Source organism: Neopsephotus bourkii, unplaced genomic scaffold (genome assembly GCF_033783945.1).
Source record: "Neopsephotus bourkii isolate Nb327-2 ecotype Australia unplaced genomic scaffold, CSIRO-AGI_Nbou_v1 NB_318, whole genome shotgun sequence".
NCBI classification, from domain to species: domain Eukaryota; kingdom Metazoa; phylum Chordata; class Aves; order Psittaciformes; family Psittacidae; genus Neopsephotus; species Neopsephotus bourkii.
The window spans coordinates 2,059,312-2,081,490 of record NW_026900826.1 but is presented as its reverse complement, the minus strand read 5'-3'; the positions used below and the strand labels follow the sequence as shown (position 1 = coordinate 2,081,490).

Here is a 22,179-nt window from a genome sequence, read left to right as displayed (position 1 = left end):
ATCAGCACACAAATAAGTACTAAATCCCCTTCTGGCAGCCAGGCATAATGCAAAAAGAAAAGGGAATCTGCAACCTTTAACATGTAGTGTATATAGACATTAGGGCCCTCTGAAATCTGTCAGTGAATTGCATGCCATGGCTGCTTCCCCATTGGTGGGGAACAGGCCAAGGAGAGGAGAGAAGCTGGGATTTATCACTGCAAAGCACTGTTTGCCTTACTGTGACTGAGGAATGTCATTCTCAGGTTGGATATGCCTTCTCACTTGCTGTTTTCAGCCCATAAACCAAACACCAGCAGTGATCAAGAGCAATTCCTTTCCCACTACATGCCTAACTGGTAGAACGAAGCTCTCCCTAAGAAATCATTTCAGTTTTAGAAAATCAGATTAATCTTTTTCTAAGCGAGAAGGGTCTTTTGAATTGTTCCTTGAACTTAGGCTTCACATGACTCATTTTTATTTCTCATACTCTTTTAGCAACTAAACTGGTTCAAAACCTGCAAAGAAAGACTTCTGCCCAGCTATCTTTTCAACAGCTTAGAATAGAAGACAGGACCTACTTGCATCTTCTTCAGTAGCTTGAAATCCTGACCACGCTGATCATGTTTTCTTCACCAGCCAGCTCAACAATACCACATAAACTCACAAAGTAGGGGAATGAGAACAGGCTGTAATTATTGCCTGCAGATGTTCACACCAGCCAGTTTGCTGCTAACTACCTTTAATTGCCAGGGTCATAAGAATCAGAATCATAGACTACTCCGGATTGGAAGGGACCTTAAAGCTCATCCAGTTCCAACTTCCTGACACAGGACAGGGACAACTTCCATTAGAGCAGGTTGCTTCAAGCCCCATCCAACCTGGCCTTGAACACTGCCAGGGATGGGGCAGCCACAGCTTCTCTGGGCACCCTGTGCCAGCACCTCAGCACCCTCACAGGGAAGAATTTCTGCCTCCTTCAGTTTAAAGCCATTCCCCCTTGTCCTGTCACTACATGCTCTTGTAAAAAGTCCCTCTCTGGCTCTCCTGTAGGGCCCCTTTAGGTCCTGGAAGGCTGCTCTAAGGTAATTTCTTGCTTATGCAATTACCTAAGGCTATATAAAGACTTCTTTTTTTTTTTTTTTTAACCAAGCAGGAAATATTTGCACTACAAAATGTTAAAAGCAACCCTTAGTTATCACCATGAATATACCAGACAAATGACAGCAAAATAAAAGACAATTTGAATGCAATGACTGGAAACTTGCAGGGAAAGTCTCCCTGCCCTCTGACCCTCTGCTAGAGCTGCTAGTCCTCTCTAACAATCTGCTTTCTGAAACAGGTTTCTAAGTGTTAAACTATAAAATCTAAGCTAGGAGGCTATTTAACAGTAGATCATCCTTCTCTGAATGCTGCAATACCATCAATCTTTCTTGGAATGGGATTTGCATAGTAATCAGCGAAGAATTTAGTCCTAGCACTGTTATATCTCCAGCTAGCTGTTATATTTACTACATTATCTTATTTATCTGAAAACAGTTATTCTTCAATCTAGAATGATTTTATTCAGTCTATAACTACAACTCATCCTAGTAGCATCTGTAAAAAAGTGAATTAATTTTGGAAGAAGTAACTTTTTAAACACCACTGGACTGCTACTCTGTGGGACAAAGAGGTTTTTATTTCTTGAGGTGAGTAAATACATTCAGCTTCCCAAATCAGGTAGATATGATAGAGCCACAGGGGTTACATGTACATACTATAGACTTTATACAATATGTTACTTTCTATTTAACCCCTCACTCTCTCACACTTTGCAATTACCTCTCAACTTCAGAGCTAGCAGTAAGATCTATTTCATGCAGCTGCTCAAATTAAATCAATTACTTGAGCTCTTCCAGCTCCAGGTGCCATTAAGCAGAGCTCACCCTTTCCTACCCACAAATGTGGCAGGCATAGATGTTAACTGTTTTCTGTGTTAACATCCTGAAAATCAGGTCCCAGAGCAAATTACACACAGGGCCTCTTCCTGCCAGCTCTGCAAAGGAGAAGAAGCAAGTGCTTTTTGTTTAGTGCTTATATTAGACCATGCAGTACTGAGAGTTAATAGGTCAGTTTATATGTCTGTCCTTCCTGAAAAGGAATTTGACTTTATGCCATCCGCTTCTTCTGGCCTAAAGGGACTGGGTGATGTGGAAAAGCATGAAGGAGCTCACATGCTAGGCTAGGTGGAATAAGTTTGGGCACCATTTCATTCCCTGGAGCAATGATTCTGATGCCATGTAACAGTCAGTGAAATGACTATAAAAAGCAGAAAGAAACTCTGTGCATGCAAAGGAGCAAAAGGGGAAATAAAAATAATGGATTGATTTTCAGAGTCCACCCTTGTACGTATTTGGCTGTAATTAAGAACCTCTGTAGTATCTTAGCACAAGGTGGTCAAAGGACACTTTTTTCTTTTGAAAGAGACATCTACAGCACTTTAACAGAAAAAAAAGAAGGGGGAAACAATTTCCTAATTAGCTTCTATAATGAGAAGGAGAAGTGGAAAGGAACCCCTCATACAGCATAGCTTGAAATTGAGCCAAGTGCTGTACAGCTGAACTTTTTCAATGGCTATAAGCCATGAGCTAACTTTCAATACTCACAGTTGCTTTCTCCATATGTGTGCTTGAATATCTTCTAGTAAAAGTACAAAGCCAGTAGTCAGCTTCAGCCAAACTATACCAAGCAGTAAATGTCTAACAACTCCTGAGCTCATGTATGCCTTTGAGGAAAGCAGCCAGTGAAGGAGAAGTTGGATTAGTTGCCACCCAAATGAAAGGATGCGTCATGAGCTTCACCTGGATTAGTCTGCAGCAAATGGGAAGGAGCTGCAATTGATGCTTTGTCCATGTGGGGCCTAAACCTGGCTGAACTTTGTCTTTTTCTAGACATCAAAAATATCCACTACAATCCATGCCTTTAGGGTGCTAGACTGCTTTTATTTCAGATTTGAGCTCCCACCCCAATATCAGTGTTGAAAGAGCTCCAAATATCAGAAACCCCACAGCACAGCTTAGAGATGAGCTCACCTGTGATCAGTGGGAGGGGGACTGAAGTAGCTGTCAAAGAAAAAAAGTTGCTTGAATCCAAACATGGAGAAAACCTTTTGGTCAGCTTAGCAAATGGTAAGGTATGGGAGAGTTAGCAAAACAAGAAGAAACCACTCAAACAGCTATTAAATAACAGCAATTAATTTCCTTAGCTCTGTTTTGTGGAATAAAATGCTGATCTTGTTCATTTACTCTGGTAGATGGGAAAATGTTGTCACCAGGGGTCATGTGTGCTGGGATGATGGGAAAGTGTATGAGCAGGAAGTAATTAAGTAGTTGTAAAAAAGCTGGACAGAATATGACATAGCACACCAGGTCCAGCTAATGAACCTGCCTGAATTTATAGGTGGATAAAACATGTTAAGCTACGGGTCATTTGAGTTCTCAAGTGACAGGTCAGATCTGTGGAGTGGCAAGCATAGCATCATTATTAAAATAAGCATTGGCAAGTATTATGAGTCTGCCCTTAGGTTTAATAACGTTTAATTTTATAAGTGGCTCTGGATGATATCAAGTAGCTGTTGAGTCAATTAAATGCACACAGAGAAGTGCCTATGGAGGCTGGATTACTGGCACAGGGTCAAGGCACTCCTGGGCGGGTGGGACATCTCTCCATCCATAGACATTTTTATTTGTTTGTTACTTATGCTCTGGCCGTCTGAGAGCTCAGGGCAAAACTCCACTGACTTATAAATCTCTGCTTCTGTGCCAAAGTATCTTCATCAGCCACTTCAGCTGCACGACACCTATCCCACACCCAGGCCTGTCAGCATTGCCAAAGTGATATTCTCAGCACATCTGTCTGAGCAGGACCCATGTGCAGCTGAGGGAGTACCAAGGCCCTTCTCTGCTCTCTGCTTTCCTTCCCCCCACTGGAGCTGTGTATGGCTCCGCTAACCATGGGTGAGATCCCAGGGGCACTTTGAGGATTTGGGGTAAATCTTGTTCCAGTGAAATCAATGGGAGTTTTGCCATTGACTTTGGTGGGGCCGGACTTCATTCATAAAGCGTTGACTGTTATAATAGATTTACCAGCCCCACAGGCAGGCCATGCAGAAGTGTAATAGATCTCACACTCTTGCTTCTAGAAATGAATCCCCTGGCTCATGACAAGGTCTGCAGGGAGCAGCTTCCCTGAGCCAAGCCCTTTATCTGGGAAACCTACCACATGGTTCTCCACTGTACATACAGGGTGGAGCAGGGCTGACTGTGCCTCCACCATGGATGGGTATACGTGCATGCCATCCAGCTCTGGGAGAAGCCAAAAGCTCCCCCAGAGGTGTGGCCCAGTTGGTTCTGCACCACAGTGAGCTGGTCCCTTGAGCAATAACAGCAAGGGTGGACTTCCCCTGCTTGCACTGTGGCCAAGCTGGCCCTGAGCAGCCTCAGCACAGAGGCGGCACAAGCCACTGCATGAGCCAGCATCTGTGCAAGCAAAGGGATGAATTCTGGCTATTACAGAGCAGGGAAACTGCTGCAACAGCCAGCACTGACCCTGTGCTACAGCTGTGGAGAGAGCTGTGGGCTGAATGCTGCCGGCCATGTGTACTGACTGTTCACTTAATTTAAACAGAAAAGAAGGAGACAGGGAATCCTGCTCCATTGTCCTACTGCAAGTGGGAAAGGGCTGAACTAATTCAAACCAAACTCAGCACAGAACCTCCTCCCAGGCAGAGACATTTTTCTGTCAGGTTCCAGCCCTGGGAGAACTTTTACAGCTGAGCAATAAACTGTTGAAACAGAGGTGAAGGCCTCACTAGCTCCAGGCTCCTGACACAGGGAGCAGCACAGAGCAACGGGCACCGTTTAAATCCGTAGGATTGTGTCAGGCTCTGGGGGAGCTGGAGGGTACCAGGGGAAGGAGAGGGTTAATCACCACAATTGCCCAACAAGCATTTCCTAATATTGTCAATTTTACCCACAAGTTACAATTTCTCTGTTACTATAGAGGCAAGATGTTGATACTGGATTCATTTTCTGGGTTTTATTCCTTTTTGTCATTTTTCCCATGAACTAATAAGCCACAGTGGATTTGAAAGTATGAGCAAATGTGAACACTATACAAAGCACTTTTATGTTCTATTGACATTTTCTTCCCACCCTAATAATTTAGAGCTGTTAACATAAAAAAAAAAAAAACAAGATGATCATACTTCCCATCACTTTCATTTCCCAAGTTTATGAAGGAAGAATCATGAGTAATTTCCCATAGTTATTGTTTGCAGCACAACACATGGTCTCAATTACTGGGATAAGAAACATAGAGAGGGTATTGGTGAGGATAAATGATTTATCTGAGCATTTCATTCAAAATTCATTTTCCATGCCACAGTTTATATTACTCTGATCAACCATCATCTTTCTTATTGCACTTTATAAACTTAATCCAACTCTTCTGAGCAGGACCCTGGGTCACGAGAGATCAGTTTGCTGACATGTTTTTGGAGCAGTGAAGCATATTCAGGGTGACCCTCCAGCAAACCTCCTTGCTGCTAAAGGTATCTATATAAGAAGGGCAGATCTGGGCAAATCTAGGCTAACAGGACACAAAATAACTCTTGGATTCCACTTTTATTCTAATTCCAGGGAAAGAGAAAGAGGCAACAGCTATTGTCAGGATCCATGCCAACACAGAACAGAATTTGTGCACTAACATGCAGTCTCTTCCTGGCAGTTGAAGGTATTTCACTTTATGCTGTAGCAGTAGATTTGAAGAGCATGGCTGGGACAGGCTGGTGGCACCCCGAAGACTCACAGCAAATAGAATTTGGCTGCTTGCAGCTTTTGCAGAGGTATGGGTTCAGCTCACATCACAGCCAGCATTTCTTTCCCTTTCACCCTGCCTTCCCATCTGGTGCTCAAAGCACAATGTTCAGCTGCTTCTCCTGGTTAGAGATCATGCAGGACATGAGGTATTTAATGCTTAGGGGGCTGGTGGAGAGGTCTCCCTGCTTAAATCCTTTACCAGTTCTCTGGTTTTAAGCAAATTCCAGGCTGGTCTGTGGGGAACTCAAGGCTGTGCTCTTTGTTAGCACAAACGAGCCCAAGACAAATAATTGGCCTTTTCACCAGGGGGTTGTGCAACCCCTGCCAGACTTGGGCCTGGCCATCACGTTGGGACCCACAATTTCCTCCCTTACTTTTAGCTGTGCTGTCACTGCAGAGCAGAAAACACTCTTGTTTCCAGTATATTTCAGGATATCAGAGAGCACAGTGGACATATGTATGGGTGACACCATGATTAATAAATTCAGTGTCCTCAATGACACAAATGGGCAAGTTCACATCGAGCTGGCTTTGTTGAAGAGTGAACTTCTGAAATACAGCTCTGCTTCCTGGTATGCAGCATCTTGTCTTTGCTCTGAATACATGTAGCAGACATTTGTCAGCCTTTTTTAATCCCTTTCTTCTCATTGCTGGCTGCTGCTTTCAGTCTTAATCCATGCCACACAGACATGATACACGATTTACAAAATGAAGACCAGGTCTCCTGGGGCTCTCCACCCATCCCTCAGCCAAGCTTTGCCATGCCACACAACAGCTCTGACCTCATGATGTGTCACACCACAGTTGCACCCCAAGAGCAGAGACCATTGCTGGTCTAACTTATGGCAACATCTCACCTCTGTGCTGCTTTGATGTAAGAGCTCTACTAACAGATAGAAGACCTCTGAGCTTTACACACTTTGTTGTGAGTACTTTTCCCCAGTGCTGTGAGGACACTGAGATCTTGAAAAAGTACTGGGATGTCTTTTACAGAAGCAGATTTGAAAATTGGAGGCAAAAAAATGATAGTGAAGAGCTTGCAGTGAAGGGGGTTTATGCCTTTTGCAGGTACAACTTAAACACATGGAATGAGAAATCTGTTAAACCTTTTCTTTGGAGTTCAGGAAATGAGGGATTGTATTTGAGAGCTTAATAATCTACACTCAATACTTGCTAAAGTCTCTAGCAATCTGGCCCCAGTAGGTCTTGGGGTTTTTATCTTCTTACCAAAGTCCTGTGAACAGCTCTATGGCCCTTCTTAAAGTGCTGGTTGCCTCAGGAGTGCCAGCTGATGGGGAGGGCTTTGCACCAAGGCTGGTAGCATTGTGGGCCTGGCTACTGCCAGGACAGGTGGCTGCTGATTAACATCAAATCCTCCTTTGTGCAGCCACCCTGCAAAGCCAGTGCTGCTCATTTCCTCTCTCCCAGTTTCCTGTTGTTTCAGCCTTGCACTGATGTGAATACAGGCTGACAGTGCGGTTCCCTTCGTATCCCCTGTCTGCTCTGCGCTGGCACCTTCCTCCTCTCTTCCTGCCCATCCCTCCTATCACATGTTTCTCAAAGCAGCAGCAACTTGTGCTATCACCTTCTTCTCTATATTCCCAGTTCAGCTGCTCATATTTTGCCTGAAAGTTGAAGCCAGCTCCTGCTTGAATATTTTCCATCCACAGTTTATGTTTGGCGCAAAAAGAATCTCATGATGAAGGGATTTAATGATGATATATATTTTTTATTTATAAAGACAAGTTTATGTCTGAATTTCCCTTTAAAGTGCCTGAATGAATCTAAAGAAATCTGCATGAGAAATCCAGCTTCTTTAAGGTATCTTTTTGATCTCTTTTCCATCTTTAAGGTACCTGTGCCGTGGCAGAGCTGGCAGCAGTGGCAAGCCAAGACCCATAACCCTGTTAGATACCTCTAGGCTGGACAACTGGTACCATGTCACTCCAAATCTCGGGAATTCAGGTACAAAGTCCATTTTCCCACCATGTGCTTGGATATGAGCCATGTTGAAATGCACAGTGGGGATGAAGATGATGAGTCTTGTTCTCCTGTGTAGATTCCTTAGCTGACTTTACTCCTCAAAATGCAAGCACACAGTATGGACCAGATCTTTGCTGGATAAGCTAGACCAGAAGTCAGTGCACTCCAGGCTTGGAAATCGCACATGTGACTTCAAATTAAGAGCTTAGGGAAGGCTTAATTACTTGGAGGATTTGCTGGGGCAGCATGAGCCATGTCAGACTCCCGGCCAGACATGCACAGCATCACCTGCAGTGGGGAATGCACCCCACTGCTGGTGCAGCATCACAGGTGTCTGCTCAGTGCATGCAGGGCTTTGGGCACCCACCCTGTGAAGCAGTTTCTGTGTGGTTTGTTCCTGGAACTTGCCTCTGATCTTTGTTTCTATGGTCAGATTCAAAATCAAAGTGAAACTCAGCCAAAGTGCCAAGATTTCTTGGTTACAGATCGACACCAAGCAGAGAATCCATGGTTTGTATGGTTTCAACCTAAAATCATAAATCATCTCTTATGCACCAAAAAATTGTTCCAAATTTGCTTGAAACCTGGCCTAGATTTGCCTGAATCTTGGTCCAGGAGTGCTTGAAACTGAGCCCAGCTTCAGAGAGAGGTTCATGAACCTCGACAAACCTGGCCCAAGAACTGAGGTTGTAATGAAACTCAAAACCAGGGGAGTTTCACCTGGTTTGGGTTTGGTTATAGACATTTCTCACGGCTCTCGTATTTATTATGATTACAATAACAACACATTCATGCAGAGCTGCGAGCATACACACAACCCTGCAAAGTGAAAGAGTCTAGACAGCTTTCCTACCTGTCCAAGCTCACCACTGAGTAATGTACTGCCCTACAGCTCCACTCAGACCCAGTCCCATGTGAGCTGCTTAAAAAACCCAATGTCTACTGGGTTGTCGCAGACCAGGGGAAACAGAAAAATCACCCTGAAGCACCTCACATAGGAATGATAGGAATAAAGGATCAACCTCCAAAGAAAACTAAGCAGAAGCCATGTTTTCCTGGCTGGTTGACCAGCAGCCTCAGAGATGAGCTGTGGAAGCTGGCAGAGCCCGGGGCCTGCTCACCAGCAGTGTCAGTTCTGATTATCTCCATGCAGCCTGCTGACCTGGATACTTACCACAGGTCTTTTTTTGCCAGCACAGAACTACTGGACACTGTCACTCTGGTTTTTAAACCTATTAATTTTTCACTGGTGCTGCTGCATCTGCAGTGGCAGCATCCTGTCTGTGTGGGGTACCTACAGACACAGCACCCCAGGGGATGATGCTGGAGCACGGGGCCGTGCCTCTGCCTTTCTGGAGAGTGCGGGGAGCATCTGGGATATGCTGTAGTGCAGAGGGGCAGTTCCCATGGCTTTGTGCCCATGTGGCTCCTTGTCCTCCTCTCCAGGGACACCTCAGTTCTTTGGGGCTGCTCCTGGCAGAACAGCCATTGCCTATGGGCTCTCCCAAACCAAACCATCTGGTTCTCAGTTCCTGCCCTGTAAAACAAGGATGACAAACACATCCCAACCTCACAAGGGTGTAACGAGGCTCAACACGAGTGTCGGCGAGGCACTCACATCCTACAGCCCTGGGAGCCATAGAGAAGCTCATAAACAAACAAACCTGCAGATGTGAGAGCTGAGCCAGGGCAAGGGCTGGGCCTGCACTCCTGCCATGAGTGAGGGAAGGGTCCAGCCCAAGAGAGGGAAGGAGAAAAAGCCCTTCCTGGGTAGTTAGCAAAGGTTTAGCACAGTGTGACTTCAGCCTGGAAGCACCTGACTAGACCCTTAAGAAAACCACATGCATTTTTACATGCACATGAGAGTGTGTCTAAGCAGGTTGAGGACTTGGATGCTCACAAGCAGCACTGGGCACATGCGGGACTGTAGCACCAACACAGAGCTGCAGCACAGCTTTGTTAGCATGGTCCCACCAGCTGGGCAGCCCTGGCCTCCACAGCCATGGCTGTGCTGTGCAGGGCTATGTTAGAAAGGCGAGCCTGAAATACAAAAGCAAACACTTTGGTGACCTCTCTGGCCTCAAGGTTGCTCCACTGAACTCAACTGGGAGCTCATAACTGAGGAGTTGGCTTGGCCGTGATATTCCTCAAAAGCATTTGTTCTGAGGGTGTGAAATCTTTGGCAAGTTTTAAGGTCGAAGTAGATCATTGGAATTTGTCAGAGCTGAAATCATTGGCATCTTCAAGGTCTTTGCTGCACAGGAAGAGGGTCTCATCCTCAGGCAAACCAAAGCACACAGCCCACCCCATGGGCTCCAGGCATTGCTCTCAGAGCCTTTCTGGGGGCATCGTGGACCTTGGTGGAGCACACACTGAATGCAGCAGCACCACAGAACCTGCCGCTGACCACCTCCACCTTCCCAGCACCAGCAGTGCTCTGCCTGCTCCAAGAGCAGTGGTGGTGCTTTCCTGGCTGCAGGGGCACTGCTGCAGCATCTGCATGGGGACCTGCAAGTGACAGCTCAGGAACAGTGCAAAGCACCACGGCTGGAGGACCAGCACACCAAGTGAAGCACAAGCCACGTGCACTGTGGCGTTTTGGGCCACTAAGCGACTGCAGCATTCTCCCCCCTCCCATTTTCTTTCCCTTTTGCTACTACCGCAACCTGTCATCATTGGCATTCTCATTAGTGTAAATGATGGCATGTTTTGCCCCAAATTACAGCTGCCTGCTTACCCTGTCCTAAGTTTTCACAGCATCCACACCAGAGTGATTCTGCAGTTAACAGGACAGCCTGGATCCACGCTGCCGGTGCAGTTTGCGCACAGAGCCTCCTGTGTAACCGTAGGACCTCACACAGGAGCTGCATGGGGTCCTGCAGGCATCCAACCTGCTCAGGACACAGGGAACAACTGAGAGCTCTGGGATTTTATGAACAGCAGAGTTTTAGCTGAGTGTTTTTCTGCTGAGATTGTGATAATATGAGGGTTTACTCTGGGCGATCACACTGGTAGGACACTGCCAACCTGGATTTACTGGATTAACCTGCTGTACATCATATCTTGGCCTTAGCTGCTGGCCACTCCTGCAAGCATGAAGCCAACCAAAGCAGAAAAGCTTAGAGGCTTGCTCCTGGGGCAAGGCGAAGTTGGAAAGAACTTAGGCCCAGGCTTCCTGGCTTTGGGATGCTGGTGTGCCCCGTTAGCTCCTGTCCTACCTGGCAGAGGGCAGAAGGGGCATTGGGATGGGTACACAGCTCCTGCAGCTCAATAGGCAGCCCTGGCCTCACCAGCAGCTGAACTCTGGCTTCCCCAGCATGACTGAAACCACAGAATTTTCCTGTCACAGCACTGAAGTTAAAGAGAAGCTGTCTCCTCGTCTGGTGCCTACTCAGAAAGCTGCAGCATGATGCAAGCTCTTAAACGTGGCTCATTTTGTCAGAAACCATCAGATCCACAAGAGCACCGAGAGGCTTTAATGGTTCAAGCCCAGCATCAATTTAAAGGGGGAATCCTACTAAACCCTTCACAGCAAATGTCAGTTTCTAAAAGCGGTGAGAAGGGTTTTGTAGTGCCAGCACCACCACCCTCAGCCCAGCCTGAGCAGCAGTGGGATACCTTGTACTGCACTTACCTGTGTAGGAGACCGGCGGTGCCCAAACTGGGTCCCAGGAGGGCTTAGGCAGCTGTGAGGCAATAGCCCTGGCATCCTGCTCTTCAAACAGCTTAGGCCTGTTCGCATGGAGAAGCCTTGACCAGACCAGCTCTCCCAGAGCACAAAGCTGAACTTCAATCACAGTGTGTTTATCTTAGAGTCCGACCCTTTGGGACCTGCCGTAGGAAAGCAAACACCTCGGGTCCTTTGAAAGTCAGCTTAAAAGGGAGACTGTGGAAACAGCCATGTTCTGCCAAGATACATGTCAGCTGTCAAGTTTACAAGGTACTGTTACAACACACAACAAGAGCATGATCTGACGTGTACAGTAACAAGCCATCTTTGTTAAACTCTGTTCATCAAAAATTCTATTTATTATCCACACATGAACCGACGAGCCCTGTGCACGGCCGCAGCGGAGGGAAGCCACAGTTATTTCAAACAGTTGGAAATCAAACCATTTCCTTGAATTTGAGAAATATCCTTTAATTGCAAAAGGATCTGCATTCAGAAAGACCCCTGCTTCAGGCTGACTGGTGCTTACAGCTGGTCTGGGATCCCACCATCAAATAAACACAGGGAATGGTTTTAAAATCACACTGTAGGCTACAAACCACTCTTTAATGGCAGGTCTCACGCAATATTGTTCTGAGAGTTTGTGGTTCACTGAAACGCCAAAGAAACTGCAGAAATTCAGACTAATGTAAATAATTGTACACATACAGCAACCAAAACTGACAGGCAGAAATAACACACCAGTTAAAGGGCACTGCTGCAAACAGACAGATGGATAATTGAATGAAAATATGGGGGTTTATGTGCAGCTCAGTACAGCAAGACTGGCATTTCCATTCTGAATCGCTGAAAGAGACTCAAGATTTCTTGTTTCTGCAGGGCAACAAAGGCAATTTGCAGAACTGAGCAGGCAGCACTGGGGCTGCTGGAAAACAATCACGGAACCTTTGGCATGATAAGGTGTTACAGAGCAGCTTAAATGCTGAACCAGCTCCACCGAGCAGAGTTCTGACAGGGCTTTCTGAAATCACCCTTCTCAGCTCCCCTCAGTGTTTGAGGGCTGGAGAGAAAATACTCAAACCGTATGCTTCGCTCTAAACCGCATGACCTTGCACACTGCCACTGGCACTAAAAATCACTCCCAACCTGCTGAAACAGGAGTGCCATTTACAACTGTGAAGTTCTGATTATATTTCACCATAGTTACACAACATGTGGAAAAAATACACTGTTCAGCATTTTGGCACACTAATAAATAAAATCCAGACATGGTCTATTAAAAATATCAAAGTAACCCTGTGCACAAGCTCCTTTTCATATAGTTATATTTGTTATGCAGAAGAAATCAGAGCTGAAGTCTAATTACAGAAAATAATACAATTTCAGGTGAATTATTACAGTGCATTTCCCTTCCAGAGCTATTACATCTTGATGTATGTTCCCTCTATCAATACAGAGCAGTTGCAGTGACACCACTTGCTTCATTGCTTCTTCCAAATTTTATGTACAACATTCTGCTGCTGCTAAAAGATACACCATGGCACCTGCATATATACAAGAACACCCTCATCATCAAATAATTTACTTAATATCAAAACCCAGCTACAGCTTGTGATGGTTTTTGGTATTCGATTTTCCCTTTGTTACCAGTCTTAGGTTATTTGACAATAGCCATTGAAATAGGGGTGAAAGAATGGAATATTTTAAGTCAAGGCAGTTCTAGCAAAGAAGACTTTTCAAATTAATTGTGTTGTCTGCACAACAATTTAACATCCACTTCTGCGTGTTCTGGCTGTCAGTTACTTATTGACGGGACTATTCAGGTCAAGCCATTGGAAATGTTCTAACTCGCTCTCTGGAGCCAGACAGTAATTTGACAGAGGTCCACTGCCGCTCAGATCTGTGACGGTTCCTGGCTTTCTTCAGCTCTTCCTTTGCACGAAGAATGAGCAAATGGCAGCAGCAGCCTTTCAAGGAGAGGTCACCTGTGAACACAGTCAGATACAGAACCAACCCTACCGACAGTGCCTCCAACGTGAGCATGCGGCTCCTCACACTTCTAGCAAGAACACAAGGCCACAGAATAAACTAAAAAAAAGACTGTTTTATTGTGACATTTATGACATTGAACCCTTGTTGATAGGAATGGCTGTGGGTACTCCTGACACGTTACATAACGTCATGGTGTAGGATGGCACTGATTGTCATCTGACTTTTGAGAATGTTTAATGGTCCCTACTGACCTCAGTGCATTTTGGCAAGTCACAGAAACTTTATCATCAGGTTTGTGTATACAGTTAACAAGTAGTTGGTCTTATAAGCACCATTACAAACCCTCACATTAAGGGTATTATTAATCTAGTTTACAAATGCTTCATTGATAAAAATAGCATGATTACAGTATACACACACTTAATTTACATGTAATGTATTATAGGCATAACTGAGATAAACTACTGAGCTAACTTTGGTTGATTGAAGTATTTAGACTGAATAATGGCAATTTTGGCTTCTAAGTTGTGTAAATATTACAGTGCATTTATAAATCTAGGTTGAAAATTTACTAGCACCAAATGGATATCATAAATGGTGGACCTAGTAAGTTGTAGTTGGAGAAGCGAAGTTTAAGAATTACAAAAATAGAGCTGTCCATCAGTTGAAAGCACATTCTTGTACCTCTGCTGAAATGATGACGTGTCTCAGCATCAGTGGCCAACTTCCAAGGATAAAAGTCCCAGTTTTCAAGATTCAACATATCAAGGTAGCTCAGCTACACGTAAAAGCCTGAGAAAGTGGTTGTTTTGAGTTAGGGTATTCATCCTGTACCTTGTTTATGTAATAATATAATAGTGCTCATTCATACAAATGTACTCATGTAAGACTGTACCTATGATATGGAGAATCTGATTGGGAGGAATATTCAGTCCTACCTATCTATCTTTGGTTTAATTATTCGGTCTTTGGTTGATGAATTAATGAAGCAATATCTGAATTTTCATTTTCAGGTTATCTCCCAGCTCACCACTGAGGTAGTCTTTGTCATGTTTCTCTTCAAGCTGGTTAAGTTCCTTCTTTTTATAGAGTGGAATACTACTGATTTGTAATGAATAGTTTCCAGGCACTGGCTTCTTCTTTGTGAAATGAAGGTAACTTATCCCGTCCTTCTTATTGATTCTAAAGAAACCATCTTCATTTCCGGAGTCAATTAAGTATCGGTTATGGTTTGTCAGTGTTGTGAGGGCAGGAAGCAGTTCCAGGATGCGGTCTTTGTTACTGAGATCCGAGATGTTGATGGAGAAGACTGCTGCTTTCTCAACATCCCAGCTGGCGAGACTGATGGGTGGCTGCAGCTCTTGCTGATCCTGCACAAGAACAAATGATGTCAGTTGGCTTTGTCAGAGCGCGTTCCACACATGCCTGTGTGTATGCGTTGCTCACCCAGCTCATTCATTATTAATTAAATACTTTTCAGAAGGAGGTTCTGTAATGTCATCTGTCAAATGCACTGCTATGGGCCTGGGACTTGTCAGGATAAAGTACAGTCTTTGCTGCTGCTCCAGCATGGGTAAAGAGCCTGAGACGTGATGAAAGCTTCTGTGTGTGGGTCCTGCTGCCTGACAAACCACCCTGCTCCGTGCTTGGAGTCCGCCACCGGACTCCTACAAAGAGAGCAGCAAAGGCGCACTCCTCCTGCCTGCCAGGGGAACCACAAGCTGACACGAACAGCAGCGTGCAGGGTCTGGGGAAGGCTGTCATTCAGGTGGGAGTTTTCTGCTTTGCAAGATTTGCTTTGTTTGGGTGTGAAGCTGGAAGGGGCGGCAAGTTCGGTGGGGTGCTGGAAAAGCAGCATCACCCCTCACCTCCCAGTGATGGTAACTGGTCTCCCCCTAAGTTCCCTGAGCACAGGTCACTGCAGTGGCAGAATGATGACATTTCAGGCAGCACATCAGCTGTAACATTTTCATTTGGAAAGCAAGGGAAGCTCTAAGTCACCCCCAAGACAAATCCAGCACTAATCACAGAATACTGAAACACACTGAAGAAGCAGTTTACGACCCCACTGTACCCAAAATCAAATGTCCACACTCTCCTGGGCAAAAGCACTCTCCTGTCTTCCTGTATTAGCAGCTATGCACTGGGCACCTAATGGGCACAGCTAACAGGATCCCAAATCCCCTGTATTTGTGCGTGAAAAAAGCAAGGCCTTCAGCACGTACACAGGAGTAGAAGGTATGGATGACATTCAGCTCAGGGTAGTGACTGTGTGGCAACATTCTACACGAGTGTTCAGCATCTCTTGATTACATTTAGAATGCAACACACACATTTGCACACCCAGACATGTACTTTCATCTGAATAGTCTAGAGACCTGCCATGAGCTGCTGCTTCTGTGGTCAGGCCAGAGCAGATCACCTATAACATCACTGTCACCTTAGAGTGGATAGAGAAGTGAGAAGTCAAATGACCATGGACTTGGGAACCCCTCTCCTACAGTTTGCTGAAGTCTGCATGTAACTAATGTGAACCACAAGGTTTTAGATCCAGTCAACTTGTGACTGGATGACTGGACTGGGCAATTCTGACTTTAGATTACAAGAAGTGGAAATAAGCCAACAAGGGACTGACTCCCCTGGTAATTAAGGAGTTTGAATTCTGCAAAGGAGGATGACCTTTGCCTAATGACAGTGAAGAACTTCAAAAAGCCCACACACAGACTACTCAACATCTAAATCCAGCTCTCCAATGAGCTTTTCTACTTGGTTAGGGGTGTACATTTTTGCTGTGGGATTGTCTCCTGGTGCACCTCCTTTCAAGACTGGCTTTCCCAAACCACCACAAGCCCTTTCTCCCCAGAAGGGTCAATTACCTCTGCTTCGTTTGCAGTTTCATTAGTGCTTCTGCGCTTCCTTCCTCTCTTGGGATAGCCATTGATTTTACATTCGTAACAAGCTTCTGGAGAGAGGGAGTTGTCATCTACTTCTCCACTGAGTGAAAGCTCTTGTCCTTGACCTTTGCCTAGCCCCACTCCAGAAACGCAGTGTCTGAGGAAGGAAGAAATCCAAAGTTAATTCCAGTGAGACACAGATCTTACCAAAACCTGGACTGGGGTGACTGAATACAAATAATAAATTATGTTGCACTCTTTTCCTAGGAAAATCTGCTGCTGAAGTCAACAGGCAAAACTCTCACTGAATCACAATGCAGCTACCTCTGGTTTCAAGAACCTGGCTCCATGAGGCTTTGCCTAAGAGAGACCTGCCAATATTTAACAGTTTTAAAAACACAGGCTTAAGCTCTGAGAAGTTGTTAGTAATTCCTGTCATCCAACCTGGAACACATTGAAAGAGACCAATTTTCAGAAACTGCTGAAAAAATCTGAAAGGTGAGGTCGTGCCTAATAACCCCAAAGCTTTTAGTCACTTCTGAAATATAAGGCACAAACTTTCTGCTTTCCATCTGAGTTGCTTGGTCCTACAAGCTGCACAGCCCTAACACTCCCACTGGGACAACTGAAAATTGGTTTCCTTGATAAAGCAGATATTTATTTAAAAAATGATTCATTTGGAACACAGAAGAATATGGAACACACAAGAATATAAAAGCACACAGAACTGCTATTCCAGCCAGTGGGTGAAGCCACTTGTATAATATCATTTGTCTTTGGAGCAGGCAGAGGCCTGGGACTTGTGATACACCACAAATCACAGCAAGTGGGGGTGTGAGCTCCCAGGTGGCAAGCTCAAAGAACTTGGCTGGATGCTGGGGTGTGCAGGAGGGAGGTGAAAGCAGTGGCTTAAAAGAGATGATTGAACCTGGCTGCCCTGACCAAATTCCATTAAGCATTAAAACCATGTTGCTCCCTTCCCTTGGTTACCTTTCCCCTCCCTCATCTCCAAAATCAGCATGTGCATCCAACTCTTGAACACCTCCACAATCTTATCCCTCTTTCACTGGTGACAAACCCCCTGGTTCTGCTGCTCCATGCTACAGCAAAAGGAGAGGGTTATGTCCCTTTTATGTCTGTTAGTTTAAAATGAGAATCCCTTACCCTTGTCCTATTCTGAAGTAACCAGGTGGACATCCACAGACGTAGCCACCTTCTGTATTTGAACAACCATAACTGCATGGGGCTTGTGCAGAACCGCATTCATTGATATCTTGGCAACCTCCACTAAACTGTTCATACTGAAATCCAGTTGGGCACATACATTTATAGCTTCCCAAAGTATTGTGGCAAGATGCTCCTCCACAAATGTGCGCACTGAGACATTCGTTTTCATCTGGAAAAGAAGCAGAACATACCATACGTTAACTTTGACTCTGAGGTGTAGTCCAAACTACCCCTTCAGAAAGGTTGTGCTCCACTGTTGCTAAACATGCTGTCACATCAGATGGACAGACAGAGAGCAGGGCTTGGCCTCACTCTTGCCTAGGGCAGCGGTCGCTAGGAGATGACTACAACCACACAACAGAGCAACGTTGGGCTACTCTACAGAAGATGTTTCATGCCACGTCAGCTCATGCTCTGGAAAGCAGAGGAGGCAACTTTTTTTTGTTGCAGAAACAACGGAGAAGAATAAAACTTTGCACAGCCAACAATCTGGTCTGGTAATCCCATGTTCATAGTGCTGTTCAGCGTTAAAGGAAAAGGAGTGAGGAATCAAGCTCTGACACCTTTTCCAGGCACTGAAAATCCCTCCCTACACACTCACATTTAAATGTGAGGTACAGGTAAGGTACAGGAACAAGTAGTAAAATAAAAATAAAAGCAGCTGCAGATACAAAAGACTGCCACATTCTGAGCCAGCCCTTTTCCAAACTTCCCGAGAGCAGCACTGCAGGAGCTTGAGGTCAGTTCAGGATTATTTACTGTAAATGCCTAGTTTTTCAAATGTAGCTGCTCTGATTTTTTTGTCTGATGTGGCAAATTGGTTTGAAACATTCTGAAAGCTATTGTTTCCTGAGTTCTGTGATAAAGCAACTGCATATGTGCACTGAGTGTGCACATGTAAGAAATGCCATCTGGACACTGTATGGATAAAATGTAAAGCACAGAGCAGCATCTCTGACCAAAGCATCTAAGTTACAGGAGAATAAGTATGAATTCAGAGCATTATTGTCTTTTTTTCCAAACAATGTGCCTGGTTGTTCTTTGTTTAAAATCAACGCCTGTGCTTCTTGCAGCCTAATTTACAGCATGATGCACTCCGGAATTGCCTGGGCAGGGGATGCAGTCACACACAGCACAAGACATGGGAGGAACCAAAGCATTCTTCAGTGATTATCTAAGTATGTGTTGCAGCAACATCAAAAGTCCCTGAACACTTCATTAAATAAGCTAAAAAAGACACAAACTGTTTGCAGAGCTGGGATTGCCAAGGAATACGAAGGAATTGTCACGGAAAAACCTATTACATGGATTCTTCCCCTGTGGTACACCCAGGAGATCTAGATAAGTATCTTAAGCACATACAGTTACAGATGTTACATTATGAATATGCGGAGACCACAAGGTACTAAAACCTGGGGTTGAATTCTGTGTTACTGAAGCCTGTGGTTTTGCACTTAACTCAAAATGATGTTTCAGTATTTTCCATACCTAACACAGAAATTATGTCAACATCATAAATGCATGTTTGGGCCACAGAAAGTTACTGCACCAAGAGGAGATGCTCATTTTAACTTGCTCCACAGCAGCAAGACTGTGAACACTGTGCTCTGTAACACACAATTCTGTTGTGCTCAGCTTCAGTAGGAAGGAGAGATGCTATAAGGACAGAAGAAACAAAACCTCCTTCCTTCAGTTCTGGGTTTCTGCTGGGTCTGCCTCATGTCCAAAAAAGGTGGAAGAAAGCCCAGCTGTGTCTCTCAGTGTAATTTTCCCTGGTGATCAGCATTGTGTTGCTGAGGTTGAAGCCTTTCTCTCCATTCAGGAAACACCAGTGCTGGTGCATTCCAAAACTGGTATTCCCTGTATAAAATCTCAGTGGTAGCCAATGGGCTCAAAAGCTGGAGTAGCAGTGTACACCTCCTTTGGAAAATACACTTTGTTGAATGCTATTATCACCCAGGAAGGACTGGAAACAGCCAAGATGTTGTGTAAAACAGAGCTGCACTTCTTCAGATTCCACAGGGTCCTCCAGCAGCCAGACATGGCAGTGCTGTGCGGCTGTGTTTGTCTCTCTGTTCTTACCTTCCTGCAGATTAAATTCTAATTTAATCCTAAAATCTGCTAGTTTAATTAATACTCAAAACCACCACGTGTTTGGGCTCCCTCCTTGTCCTCTTACATGTAACAGGCATAGAGTACTGGAGCACAAGCAAGCAAACATCACAGCAAGGACCGCGTAAAATGTCATGGGGTTTGGTAAGCACAATTAAAAGCAGAGACCTCCCTAGAGCACGACAGTGATAACAAGCAAAGGCACTTTTATGTTTCTGAAAGCAAAGAAAGCCAAACAAAAGAGTTACGAGACCCTTTGTTCTCGAAGAGGTCATCAAACACATCTCCGGGTATCCACACAAGACTAGCTTGTATGAAGCCCATTAAATGTGATTAAAAATGACATAACTGTCACTAGAGCAAAATGATTCATGTTTCTCTTGTTTGAATATGCTACATGCCACGTTGTTGAAACATGCGGGGACTCTTCTCATGACTTCTGTAGAGGACCCAGTTCTGCCTGCTCAAGACATATCCAGCATCAATGCTCTGCATATGCAGCCCCATCTATGAGGGCTCAGAGACAGGGGATAAAACCAAGAGCACTGGCATTTGCACTTCTAACCAGAAGTGGCCTTTAAGCAATTGTTATAAACTCTATTCCAAAGCTGCAAGGAAGCATCTTCTGACATACAGCAGCAGCTTTGCTGAAATATAACAAATGTTACAGAGAAAAGGCAGCATTCTTCCTGTAGGTGTAGTAAGAATGGTAAAAGCAGAGCTCAAGTAGGATTTGAATAGAATTTTAGATGCTTTGGGACAGAATTTGCCTTTTATAACTTAACAATCCAAACTTGTGGTTCTGAGCATGTCAAGTTCAACCCACCATCAGCTCTCAGACAGGACCTGTATCTGAGCAGAGACTGTTGCACATCTGAGTAAGACTACCTTTGTTCAGACCACAAAATACACCAGGAACACAACTTCCCTCAAAGTCAGTAGAACTGCCAGCACTCACATAGGTAATTTTGTGCTTAAACACTTGCTGAACCAGGTCACAGGCCATTGCACGCTCCATATCCACTCTGCCTCTCACAGTCACACACATTTGCAATGAAACTTAGCTGAACATACTAAATTATATTCAGCAAAAGAAAATATGCCAAACTGCACCATTGCCCTTCTTGCTGCTGACAAAGGTCACATGCATTTTAATGTATAGATTTTAAAAAGTCACTTGCCAACACATTGGTTCCACTGGTAATGCTGGAGATATCCTTGTGGGCAGCTACACCTGTATCCTCCAATTATATTCTGGCAGCCATGCTGACACCGGTGGTTTCCATCACATTCATCAACATCTAAAAAGATGAGTTTTGGGAGAAAAACTCAAATTATGCTACATTTGAAAATTATGCTACAAATAATCATACTTATTTGTATATCATATACAGAGAGGTGTATTTCAGGATCTTCCAAAAACCTGACCAGTGCTGGGAGACCACTTCAGGCCTTCCAGGTTTGGATTTCTGAGGCAACTTAGGGCTGAAAACCACTGAAAGCTCAAATTCAGCCACAATTTTCAGACTTCCTTTCTTTCTCAATGGAGCAGACAGCACAAAGCCATTTGAATAGGGGACCCCCTAAGGTTTTCTTAAGGCTTCCAGCTCCAGAGCAGATAGTCCCTTGTTTTTACCCAGGCATTTAACCCAGGAATCCTGGGATCTCTCTTTCCAAAGCAAACCAAAGTCTATCCCAGGAGAAGGCCCTATGGACCCAGAGGAATAAAGCCTGCAGGCCTTCAACTCTCTCTTTGGCACTTCAGGACTTCCTGTCCTTGGCAAGTCCCTCAGAAATCCACGCAGGATTCAACAGAAGTTCACTGAACTTACGATGCTTAAACTGAAACATTCCAGGCTAAACTGAAGTCTCTTCAAAAAACATCTGCCCAAATCTTTAGCTGCAATATATCTACTTTTCGAGGCACATGGAGAGAAATACCACCTTGTTGCTAAATATCCATACCACACCCCCTTTCAGTCTACACATGCTTACTCTGTAGGTTTTGGTGCTTACTCCATTGGTGTCTCCTTGGATGACAGTACAGCTGAGAGAACATGACGGAAAGCAAGAGAAGGCCAAGTTAAATGCACTCTGTGCTGTACCTACCTTCACAGCTAAGCCCAGTTTGATCGAGTGAGAAGCCACGTTGACACTCACAAACAAAACTTCCTGGTGTATTCTGGCAAATGCCCTTCGCCCCACATAAATTGATCTCAGTAGCACACTCATTATTATCTGAAGGAAACAAAAGCCTCGGTGTTATTTTTGATTCCTTGTTGTGATGATCATTTAGCAATGCCAACAATGAACAGTCTGTGACAAGAGGTGAAGCAACACCAGTAATGTAGCTGTCTTACTGCCCTCTCCATTCTTCACTTTGCACTACAGAAGGAGCGCTTACGTTACCATTACGGAGGGAGGGCCACTTTGCATCTTCTGCTCTGGTGGGACTGGGGCC

The 22,179-nt window shown here is 44.7% G+C and overlaps 1 protein-coding gene and 1 long non-coding RNA gene across 3 annotated transcripts in view; one reads left to right on the top strand and one right to left on the bottom strand.

Moving 5' to 3' along the window:
- Positions 1-1,037: 1,037 nt before the first annotated feature.
- On the top strand, positions 1,038-14,970 carry LOC133209045 (uncharacterized). 2 transcript variants are annotated; one of them, XR_009724570.1, is made up of 4 exons: positions 1,038-5,572; positions 5,661-5,866; positions 14,499-14,639; positions 14,724-14,970. It is a non-coding gene; the product is annotated as an uncharacterized LOC133209045 (long non-coding RNA). The 2 variants fall into 2 exon arrangements; XR_009724569.1 differs by having other exon boundaries at positions 1,044-5,866.
- The window catches only part of FBN1 (fibrillin 1), a 151,639-nt gene continuing 143,037 nt past the window's right edge, over positions 13,578-22,179 (bottom strand). Inside the window, exons 62-66 of the mRNA XM_061347354.1 lie at positions 21,828-21,956; positions 20,900-21,019; positions 17,544-17,775; positions 16,362-16,536; positions 13,578-14,855 (exon numbers count right to left, since the gene is read on the bottom strand). Of these exons, the coding sequence (XP_061203338.1) occupies positions 14,466-14,855; positions 16,362-16,536; positions 17,544-17,775; positions 20,900-21,019; positions 21,828-21,956 (1,046 nt within the window). The 3' untranslated portion in view covers positions 13,578-14,465. The remainder of the gene's footprint in view (positions 14,856-16,361; positions 16,537-17,543; positions 17,776-20,899; positions 21,020-21,827; positions 21,957-22,179) is intronic.